The 12,146-nt window shown below is 47.5% G+C and overlaps 1 protein-coding gene across 5 annotated transcripts in view; it reads left to right on the top strand.

Moving 5' to 3' along the window:
• The window catches only part of LOC128704971 (PR domain zinc finger protein 1-like), a 114,284-nt gene that overhangs the window by 79,504 nt on the left and 22,634 nt on the right, over positions 1-12,146 (top strand). For 4 of the 5 annotated variants that reach the window (XR_011394742.1, XM_070105114.1, XM_070105111.1 and 1 more), the window contains exons 2-5: positions 701-771; positions 3,496-3,666; positions 8,434-8,557; positions 11,418-11,443. Coding sequence is in view for 4 of the 5 variants with exons in the window: in XM_070105114.1 (XP_069961215.1) it covers positions 769-771; positions 3,496-3,666; positions 8,434-8,557; positions 11,418-11,443 (324 nt within the window). In the remaining variant the exon portion in view is untranslated. The remainder of the gene's footprint in view (positions 1-700; positions 772-3,495; positions 3,667-8,433; positions 8,558-11,417; positions 11,444-12,146) is intronic. The other variant, XM_070105113.1, reaches the window with a different exon arrangement.

Below are 12,146 nucleotides of genomic sequence, written 5' to 3'. Positions count from 1 at the left end.
ATACCCATCCTGCTCTCCTTCTCGTTAGTGTGACTTTGTAAATGGTTCAAGTCGGACCGAAACGTCGTCGTAAGCTTCTCTCTTCTATGTGCGGGTCATTTGTGTATCGTTCCAGTCACGGTATTGTGTCTTTTTTGTTATTCACATCTGTGACAACTGTGTGGACACATTTGTTTCAGATGTGTGCGAAGATCTGTGGCAGGTATGTGCGAATATCTGTGGCAGGTGTCTGGAAATATCTGTGGAATCGTCAAACTGGCCACATATTCCCACAGTTTAAATCTGCTGAATATATTTCTAGTGTATATACAAGGTTATGTATACCTCAATGTATACATTATATACCACGAGACAGGTGTATTTGTAAGAGTTTTATCTGTATACTATATACACAGAGTTCACTTTAATTCCCATTCCTCAGTGTATATACTGAATATACAAAGCATATCTACACTTAAAAACTTGTTATAAATGTGTATATGTATATACACTAAGGATATACTCAGCTGCATACACCCATCAGGATATATACAAACCAACCAGATATACAAACATTGACTACCCAGTTGTGTACATGTATTTAGTACACACTAAATGGGTAAACTAATGTATTTCTACTGAGGACATACTGACTGAATTGAGGACAAACTAAAATATTTCCTCTGAAGACATTGCTAATGTTCTTTGTATTCTTCAACAGGATTGTTTGTGTCTGACGTCATACCTTCAACTTCGTTCACTATGCTTCGTCTCTGAACACGTCCTCAGATGGTGAGTACTGACTTTAAACCAATGATAAGCATAGATAAGCTTTATCCAATATATATATATATATACAGTGGACCCCCGGTTAACGAACTTTTTTCATTCCAGTAGTATGTTCAGGTGCCAGTACTGACCGAATTTGTTCCCATAAGGAATATTGTGAAGTAGATTAGTCCATTTCAGACCCCCAAACATACACGTACAAACGCACTTACATAAATACACTTACATAATTGGTCGCATTTGGAGGTCATCGTTAAGCGGGGGTCCACTGTATATATATATATATATATATAAATATAGAACTATATATATATATATATATATATATATATATATATATATATATATATATATATGCGAGGCAGGTCCAAGTGTCCCACAAGCTTAAGGCCATGACCCAACCTAGTCAAGCCAGGTCACATCCACTTAAGGAAGTATAACATTAGACCTATTATCTAACCTATTTTTAAAACTACACAACTTTTTAGCCTCAATAACTGTACTCGGGAGTTTGTTCCACTCATCCACAACTCTATTACCAAACCAGTACTTTCCTATATCCTTCCTGAATCTGAATTTTTCCAACTTAAAACCATTGCTGCGAGTCCTGTCTAGGCTAGATATTTTCAGCACACTATTTACATCCCCTTTATTTATTCCTGTCTTCCATTTATACACCTCAATCATATCCCCCCTAATTCTACGTCTTTCTAGAGAGTGCAGATTCAGGGCCTCAGTCTATCCTCATAGGGAAGGTTTCTGATACATGGGATCATCTCTGTCATCCTCCTTTGTACATTTTCCAGAGCATTTATATCCATTCTGTAATACGGTGACCAGAACTGAGCAGCATAGTCTAAATGAGGCCTAACCAAGGATGTATAGAGTTGAAGAACAACCTGAGGACTCCTATTATTTATGCTTCTTGATATGAAGCCAAGAATTCTGTTAGCTTTATTGCGAACACTTATGCACTGTTGTCTTGGTTTCAGATTACTGCTAACCAGAACTCCTAAATTCTTTTCGCAATCAGTACTATTAATATTTACGTTATTTAGGTTATATTAGGCATGGTTACATCTTCACTCATCCTTCAGTGTAGAGGCACTGTACTTTACACCTCCAGGACTCAAGTCCAGTTAACCAGTGTCCCAGAATCCCTTTATAAATATTACCCTTCTCACACTCCAACAGCACATTAAGGAATGAAAAACCACTTGCTTCCACCCCTAACAAGCTCACATACTTTTTGGATGTCTAAGCACCTCACACTTAAAACATCTTTTACCCTTCCTCCAACCTTTCCTTGGATGACCCCTACCCCCCCTCCACTATACATTTATACTCCCTACATTCTCTCTAAATGTCTAAATCACTTCAACCCCTCAACCCTCTGGATAATACTTTTTGTAACCCCCACACCTCTTTCTAATTTCAAAACTACAAATTCTCTGCTAGTCACCCCACACATTGCCCTCAGACATGACATCCCCACTGCCTCCAGCCTTCTTCTTGTTGCAACATTCACCACTCAAGCCTGACACCCATATAAGAGCACTGGTATAACTAAACTCTCAAACATTCCCCTCTCTGCTTCCATGGATAATATCCAGTCTTTCATTACCTAAATTTATCTTCATCACCTTACTCTTTCCTATATTCACTTTTAAATTCCTTCTTTTACACACCCTACCAAACTCGTTCACCAACCTCTACAACTTCTCTTCAGAATCTCCCAAAAGCACAGTGTCATCAGCAAAGAGCAACTGTGACAACTCCCACTTTGTGTTAGATTCTTTATCTTTTAACTCCACGCCTCTTGCCAACACTCGAGCATTAACTTCTCTGACAACACCATCTATAAATATATTAAACAACCATAGTGACATCACACATGCCGTCTAAAGCCTACTTTTACTGGAAAATAATCTCCCTCCTACATATTCTAACCTGAGCCTCACTGTCCTCATAAAAACTCTTCACTGCTTTCAATAATCTACCTCCTATTCCATACACTCGAAACATCTGCCATATTGCCACCCTATCCAACCTATCATATGCCTTTTCCTAATCCATAAATGCCACAAAAACCTCTGACCTATTCACCTATATGTCTCACTGTAAACAACTGGTCTACACACCTCCTACCTTTCCTAAAGCCTCCCTGTTCATCTGTTATCGGTCTTACTATTAATTTTTTCAATAACAACTCTACCAGGCTCATTTCCCTATAACTTTTCACTCTCTTATCCATTTTCCTTTATACAAAGGGCACCAATCCCTAGGTGCCTTGGTTGGTTGGTAAGGTTTGTCAGGAAACAGGACAAACCTAGGTACCTTAGGTTGAGGTTAGGTAAGGTTAGTCAGGAAACAGGACAAACCTAGGTACCTGAGGTTGAGGTTAGGTAAGGTTAGTCAGGAAATATCAAATGTTTCCTGATCCAGGTCTTAGATAATGACCCGCTGTTTGAGCTTCCGGTCATCTGACCGACGCCTTCCGCTGGCTTACCGGTCCACCCCTTTAAAAATTAAGGTCATAGCCTCTTAGACGGTAGCACATAAATAGGGTACTGAGGACATCCATTCAAGAACTGGAAATAATGAAATTAAAATCAGATTTCTTATTTTTACACGAGTTATACCTAAGAGAAAAATATCACGGGGTGACTACGCTAAACCTGCTTTAATACGTATTTTGTGTCTCATATGAGTTGATACATTTCTCAGCCAGCCAGGATGGGAGAGGAATGGGACATTGAGTCTATTAAGGAAGAAGAATGGGAGGAGAGAGCAGTGTACCTGGTCCCTGACACCCCGACTGAGGACAACTGTGACAACCATGCAACGTTGTCACTGCCCAGGAACCTGGTCCTCAAGGACTCTCATACTATCTCTGATGTGAGTACTAATTCATAGTATACTACTGTTACTACTATTTCTACTATTACTGCTATTTCTACTATTACTGCTACAACTATTTCTGCTATTACTGCTACTACTACTGCTATTTCTATTACTACTACTACTACGACTATTACTATTACTACGACTATTATTACTATACTATTACTACTATTACTACTACAATTACTATTACTAATACAATTACTACTACTATTACTACTACTACTATTAGTACTACTATTACTACTACTACCACTACTACTACTATTGCAACTATTACTAATACTATTATCTGTGTATTGTTCCAGTCACGGTGTTGCGACTTTTTGTTATTTCTGTCATTATCCCCCTGGGGCGGGGATGGCAGACCAGAGGCCCAGCATCCCCCTGGGGCGGGGATGGCAGACCAGAGGCCCAGCATCCCCCTGGGGCGGGGATGGCAGACCAGAGGCCCAGCATCCCCCTGGGGCGGGGATGGCAGACCAGAGGCCTAGCATCCCCCTGGGGCGGGGATGGCAGACCAGAGGCCTAGCATCCCCCTGGGGCGGGGATGGCAGACCAGAGGCCCAGCATCCCCCTGGGGCGGGGATGGCAGACCAGAGGCCCAGCATCCCCCTGGGGCGGGGATGGCAGACCTGAGGCCCGGCATCCCCCTGGGGCGGGGATGGCAGACCAGAGGCCCAGCATCCCCCTGGGGCGGGGATGGCAGACCAGAGGCCTAGCATCCCCCTGGGGCGGGGATGGCAGACCAGAGGCCTAGCATCCCCCTGGGGCGGGGATGGCAGACCAGAGGCCTAGCATCCCCCTGGGGCGGGGATGGCAGACCAGAGGCCTAGCATCCCCCTGGGGCGGGGATGGCAGACCTGAGGCCTGGCATCCCCCTGGGGCGGGGATGGCAGACCAGAGGCCTAGCATCCCCCTGGGGCGGGGATGGCAGACCAGAGGCCTAGCATCCCCCTGGGGCGGGGATGGCAGACCAGAGGCCTAGCATCCCCCTGGGGCGGGGATGGCAGACCACAGGCCCAGCATCCCCCTGGGGCGGGGATGGCAGACCAGAGGCCCAGCATCCCCCTGGGGCGGGGATGGCAGACCAGAGGCCCAGCATCCCCCTGGGGCGGGGATGGCAGACCAGAGGCCCAGCATCCCCCTGGGGCGGGGATGGCAGACCAGAGGCCCAGCATCCCCCTGGGGCGGGGATGGCAGACCAGAGGCCCAGCATCCCCCTGGGGCGGGGATGGCAGACCAGAGGCCTAGCATCCCCCTGGGGCGGGGATGGCAGACCAGAGGCCTAGCATCCCCCTGGGGCGGGGATGGCAGACCACAGGCCCAGCATCCCCCTGGGGCGGGGATGGCAGACCAGAGGCCCAGCATCCCCCTGGGGCGGGGATGGCAGACCAGAGGCCCAGCATCCCCCTGGGGCGGGGATGGCAGACCAGAGGCCCAGCATCCCCCTGGGGCGGGGATGGCAGACCAGAGGCCCAGCATCCCCCTGGGGCGGGGATGGCAGACCAGAGGCCCAGCATCCCCCTGGGGCGGAGATGGCAGACCAGAGGCCCAGCATCCCCCTGGGGCGGGGATGGCAGACCAGAGGCCCAGCATCCCCCTGCGGCGGGGATGGCAGACCAGAGGCCTAGCATCCCCCTGGGGCGGGGATGGCAGACCAGAGGCCTAGCATCCCCCTGGGGCGGAGATGGCAGACCAGAGGCCTAGCATCCCCCTGAGGCGGGGATGGCAGACCAGAGGCCTAGCATCCCCCTGGGGCGGGGATGGCAGACCAGAGGCCCAGCATCCCCCTGGGGCGGGGATGGCAGACCAGAGGCCCAGCATCCCCCTGGGGCGTGGATGGCAGACCAGAGGCCCAGCATCCCTCTGGGGCGGGGATGGCAGACCAGAGGCCTAGCATCCCCCTGGGGCGGGGATGGCAGACCAGAGGCCTAGCATCCCCCTGGGGCGGGGATGGCAGACCAGAGGCCTAGCATCCCCCTGGGGCGGGGATGGCAGGCCAGAGGCTCAGCTTCCCCCTCGGGGCGGGGATGGCAGACCAGAGGCCTAGCATCCCCCTGGGGCGGGGATGGCAGACCTGAGGCCTGGCATCCCCCTGGGGCGGGGATGGCAGACCAGAGGCCTAGCATCCCCCTGGGGCGGGGATGGCAGACCAGAGGCCTAGCATCCCCCTGGGGCGGGGATGGCAGACCAGAGGCCTAGCATCCCCCTCGGGGCGGGGATGGCAGACCAGAGGCCTAGCATCCCCCTGGGGCGGGGATGGCAGACCAGAGGCCTAGCATCCCCCTCGGGGCGGGGATGGCAGACCAGAGGCCTAGCTTTTCCCTCGGGGCGCTGATGGCAGACCAGAGGCCTAGCATCCCCCTGGGGCGGTGATGGCAGACCAGAGGCCTAGCATCCCCCTCGGGGCGGGAATGGCAGACCAGAGACCTAGCATCCCCCTGGGGCAGGGATGGCAGACCAGAGGTCTAGCTTCCCCCTGGGGCAGGGATGGCAGACCAGAGGTCTAGCTTCCCCCTGGGGCGGGGATGGCAGACCAGAGGCCTAGCTTCCCCCTCGGGGCGGGGATGGCAGACCAGAGAGGCCTAGCTTCCCCCTCGGGGTGGGGATGGCAGACCAGAGAGGCCTAGCTTCCCCCTCGGGGTGGGGATGGCAGACCAGAGGTCTAGCATCCCCCTCGGGTCGGGGATGGCAAACCAGAGAGGCCTAGCTTCTCCCTCGGGGTGGGGATGGCAGACCAGAGGCCTAGCATCCCCCTCGGGGCGGGGATGGCAGACCAGAGGCCTAGCTTCTCCCTCGGGGCGGGGATGGCAGACCAGAGGCCTAGCTTCTCCCTCGGGGCGGGGATGGCAGACCAGAGGCCTAGCATCCCCCTCGGGGCGGGGATGGCAGACCAGAGAGGCCTAGCATCTCCCTCGGGGAGGGGATGGCAGACCAGAGGCTTAGCTTCCCCCTGGGACGGGGATGGCAGACCAGAGGCCTAGCATCCCCCTCGGGGCGGGGATGGCAGACCAGAGGCCTAGTATCCCCCTCGGGGCGGGGATGGCAGACCAGAGGCCTAGTATCCCCCTCGGGGCGGGGATGGCAGACCAGAGAGGCCTAGCATTTCCCTCGGGGAGGGGATGGCAGACCAGAGGCTTAGCTTCCCCCTGGGACGGGGATGGCAGACCAGAGGCCTAGCATCCCCCTCGGGGCGGGGATGGCAGACCAGAGGCCTAGTATCCCCCTCGGGGCGGGGATGGCAGACCAGAGGCCTAGTATCCCCCTCGGGGCGGGGATGGCAGACCAGAGGCCTAGCATCCCCCTCGGAGCGGGGATGGCAGACCAGAGAGGCCTAGCTTCCCGGTGGGGATGGCAGACCAGAGGCCTAGCATCCCCCTCGGGGCGGGGATGGCAGACCAGAGAGGCCTAGCTTCCCGGTGGGGATGGCAGACCAGAGGCCTAGCATCCCCCTCGGGGCGGGGATGACAAACTAGAGAGGCCTAGCTTCTCCCTACGAGCCCTGTGAGGGCGGGGACTGTAGCTAGGCCTGGGGACACTTGGTCCCAGAAGATGAGGAGGTACTTGTACCTCCTCCCTTGGCAGACTTAGGTCTCAGACACTCCCTAGATAGGGAGTCAAGGCCCGGGCCACCACTTGAAAAAGGCCCGGGCCACCACTTGAAAAAGGCCCGGGCCGGGAGTATACCGGCGAATCAAAAAAATGTGAAACTAAGTTATCTAATAACTGTTTAGTGAGATGATATACAACTGGTGTATACTTCTGACTATACTGTCAGTGTATATTGACTCATATATACACTCCTTGGTGTATATACACACTCAGATATATACACCTCTCAGTACATACACACTGAGATATACACTTCTCAGTATATACACTCTCAGATATATACACCTCTCAGTATATACACACAGATATATACACCTCTCAGTATATACACACTGAGATATATACACCTCTCAGTATATACACACTGAGATATATACACCTCTCAGTATATACACTCTCAGATATATACACCTCTCAGTATATACACACTGAGATATATACACCTCTCAGTATATACACACTGAGATATATACACCTCTCAGTATATACACACAGATATATACACCTCTCAGTATATACACACTGAGATATATACACCTCTCAGTATATACACACTGAGATATATACACCTCTCAGTATATACACACTGAGATATATACACCTCTCAGTATATACACACTGAGATATATACACCTCTCAGTATATACACCTCTCAGTATATACACACTCAGATATACACTTCTCAGTATATACACACACACTGAGATATACACTTCTCAGTATACACACACACTGAGATATACACTTCTCAGTATACACACACACTGAGATATACACTTCTCAGTATACACACACACACTGAGATATACACTTCTCAGTATACACACACACTGAGATATACACTTCTCAGTATACACACACACTCAGATATACACTTCAGTATATACACACTTAGATATACACTTCTCAGTATATTATATACACTTCTCAATGTATACACACATATATACACTTAGTAATACAAACATTCATACAAAATTTATATATCCGAGAAGAATTTATATTTTTTGTCGTAGATAAACCAGTTATGTGGTTTATGGTACAGGTTTTAATGTGGTTTATGGTAGAGGTTTTAATGTGGTTTATGGTAGAGGTTTTAATGTGGTTTATGGTAGAGGTTTTAATGTTAGAAACATCGCCCAGCAGGTGATGGGCATCTGGAGCACTGACTACATACCCAGGGGCACACGGTTCGGACCCCTGGTGGGCGAGTGCTACGCCAAGGATCAGGTGCCCAAGACTGCTAACAGGAAATACTTCTGGAGGGTAGGTACTGTGTGTGTGCGCTCACCTATTTGTGGTTGCAGGGGTCGAGTCACAGCTCCTGTGTATGTGTGTGTGTGTGTGTATCTGTTGTGTGGGTTTGGGTAATTTTAACGTACCTATTTGATGTTAGGTTAATTTGCTGTATATTTCCTAAATTAGGGTTGGTTAATGGGGTTTAAAGTCTACTACACCAGGGTCATTAAGATTGATTGGTTGGTTAATGGGGTTTAAAGTCCATCTACTACACCAGGGTCATTAAGATTGATTGGTTGGTTAATGGGGTTTAAAGTCTATCTACTACACGAGGATCATTAAGACTGGCTGGTTGGTTAATAGGGTTTAGTCTAATGAAGGAAGGAGCACTGCAGGAGGCCTCCTGGTCCAAGCTAGTCAGATCCACCCCACACCCACTCATGTATTTATCCAACCTATTTTTAAAACTACACAACGTTTTAGCTTCTATGACGGTACTCGGGAGTTTGTTCCACTCATCCACAACTCTATTACCAAACCAGTACTTTCCTATATCCTTTCACAATCTAAATTTTCTCAATTTGAAACCATTGCTGCGAGCCCCGACTTGGTTAGATATTTTTAGCACATCACTTACATCCCTTTTATTTATTCCTGTCTTCCATTTATACACCTCAATCATATCTCCCTAATTCAACGCTTTTCTAGAGAGTACAGATTCAGGCCCCTCAGTCTAGCCTCGTAAGAAAGGTTACTGATACATGGGTTCAACTTACTGGCAAGAACCAAGTCAAGCAGGACGTTTTCTCTAGTTGATTCTGTCACAAATTGTTTAAAACAATCCTGGATCGTATCAACAAGGTCACTTGACTCAAGATTTCCTATCAAATTGCTCCAGTTTGTCTAAAGTTAAAATCCCCCATTAGCACAGCATTTTCGTATTTAGATTCTTTATGAAATTCGTCCCTATGAAGGTTAGGTGGCCTGTAACTCGAACCCAAGATTACTTCTTTACGACCCTCGAGGAACTGTAGCCAGAGTCTGTGTCCGACGCTTCTAATTTTATATCTTGTCTGGTACAATAGTTTAAATAATCTCTGAAATGCATCGTCACTCCACCACTTCCTGTTGGCCCTATCAGTGTGGAATAATATGTAGCCTTGTATGTGGCATTCAGAAGGCATATCTCTGTCAGGTTGAATCAGGTCTCTGTTATAGCAATAATATCTGCTTCCTGGTCTCTGTTATAGCAATAATATCTGCTTCCTGGTCTCTGTTATAACAATAATATCTGCTTCCTGGTCTCTGTTATAGCAATAATATCTGCTTCCTGGTCTCTGTCATTAATCTTAGTTAATTTTATTATTTGCAACTGTACCAGTATTAGCACAGTACACAGTAAGGGAGGTTGTCTCTCACTGCCTTCAACTGCCTCTCGTTATTGACCAGTTCTATTGTCTTTATTAGTATCCCTGTGATGAACAAGATATCCCTGAGGTAACCCAGTGATGAACACACACACACACACACACACACACTTATACCTCTATATTCTATCAATCTAACCAGTCTTAATGACCCTGGTGTAATAGATAGACTTTAAGCCCCATTAACCAACCAGTCTTTATGACCCTGGTGTAGTAGACAGACTTTAAACCCCATTAACCAACCAGTCTTTATGACCCTGGTGTAGTAGACAGACTTTAAACCCCATTAACCAACCAGTCTTTATGACCCCGGTGTAGTAGACAGACTTTAAACCCCATTAACCAACCAGTCTTAATGACCCTGGTGTAGTAGACAGACTTTAAACCCCATTAACCAACCAGTCTTAATGACCCTGGTGTAGTAGACAGACTTTAAACCCTATTAACCAACCAGTCTTAATGACCCTGGTGTAGTAGACAGGCTTTAAACCCCATTAACCAACCAGACTTAATGACCCTGGTGTAGTAGACAGACTTTAAACCCCATTAACCAACCAGTCTTAATGACCCTGGTGTAGTAGACAGACTTTAAACCCCATTAACCAACCAGACTTAATGACCCTGGTGTAGTACACAGACTTTAAACCCCATTAACCAACCTGTCTTAATGACCCTGGTGTAGTAGACAGTAGCTAGCCAACTCTGTCGAGGGGGAGGGGTCGTTGCCGAGATGTCTACGACTTTAATGGGGTTTGAAGTCTATCTACTACACCAGGGTTAAGATTGCATGCCATCTAAATAATTTAATACCTGGTTTAATACCTGCTATTCTTGAGTGGTGGTAGCAGGTCTCGTGTGCTTTGGTATACAAGCAAGTGTTGGGTATATAGACAAAGGGTATACTGACACAGGTGTTGGGTAGACTGACACAGGTGTTGGGTAGACTGACACAGGTGTTGGGTACACTTATATAGGTGTTGGGTACACATACATAGATGTTGGATACACCGACACAGGTGTTGAGTATACAGACACAGGTGTTGGGTATACAGACACAGGTGTAGGGTATACAGACACAGGTGTTGGGTATACAGACACAGGTGTTGGGTATACAGACACAGGTGTTGGGTATACAGACACAGGTGTTGGGTATACAGACACAGGTGTTGGGTATACAGACACAGGTGTTGGGGATACAAACACAGGTGTTGGGTATACAAACACTGGTGTTGAGCACACAGACACAGATGTTGGGTATACAGACACAGGTGTTGGGTATACAAACACAGGTGTTGGGCACACAGACACAGGTTTTGGGTATACAGACACAGGTGTTGGGTATACAGACAGGTGTTGGGCACACAGGTGTTGGGCACACAGACACAGGTGTTGGGTATACAGACACAGGTGTTGGGTACAATGCTTGCTGGTGACTGGTTCTTGTATTTTTTCTCTCTTAGGTAGATCTGGGACTGGGCAAACATCTGCAGGTAAATATCTGTACCTGGTATGTTGTTACTGCTTGTATGTTGTTACTGCTTGTATGTTGTTACTGCTTGTATGTTGTTACTGCTTGTATGTTACTGCTTGTATGTTGTTACTGCTTGTATGTTGTTACTGCTTGTATGTTACTGCTTGTATGTTACTGCTTGTATGTTGTTACTGCTTGTATGTTGTTACTGCTTGTATGTTACTGCTTGTATGTTGTTACTGCTTGTATGTTGTTACTGCTTGTATGTTGTTACTGCTTGTATGTTGTTACTGCTTGTATGTTGTTACTGCTTGTATGTTGTTACTGCTTGTATGTTGTTACTGCTTGTATGTTGTTACTGTTTGTATGTTGTTACTGCTTGTATGTTGTTACTGCTTGTATGTTGTTACTGCTTGTATGTTGTTACTGCTTGTATGTTACTGCTTGTATGTTGTTACTGCTTGTATGTTGTTACTGCTTGTATGTTACTGCTTGTATGTTGTTACTGCTTGATACTGTTAAAACCATATAGTACTGGCACTATTACTACCACTATTATTACTATTAATAGTATTACTATTACTATACTATTACTACTACTAGTACTATTACTATTACTACTACTACTAGTACTATTACCACTACTATTACTACTACTACTACTAGTATTACCACTATTACTACTACTACTAGTACTATTACTACTACTACTAGTACTATTA

The sequence above is a fragment of the Cherax quadricarinatus genome, chromosome 97 (assembly GCF_038502225.1).
Source record: "Cherax quadricarinatus isolate ZL_2023a chromosome 97, ASM3850222v1, whole genome shotgun sequence".
Classification (NCBI taxonomy): Eukaryota; Metazoa; Arthropoda; class Malacostraca; order Decapoda; family Parastacidae; genus Cherax; species Cherax quadricarinatus.
This window is presented reverse-complemented; position numbering and strand designations above follow the sequence as displayed.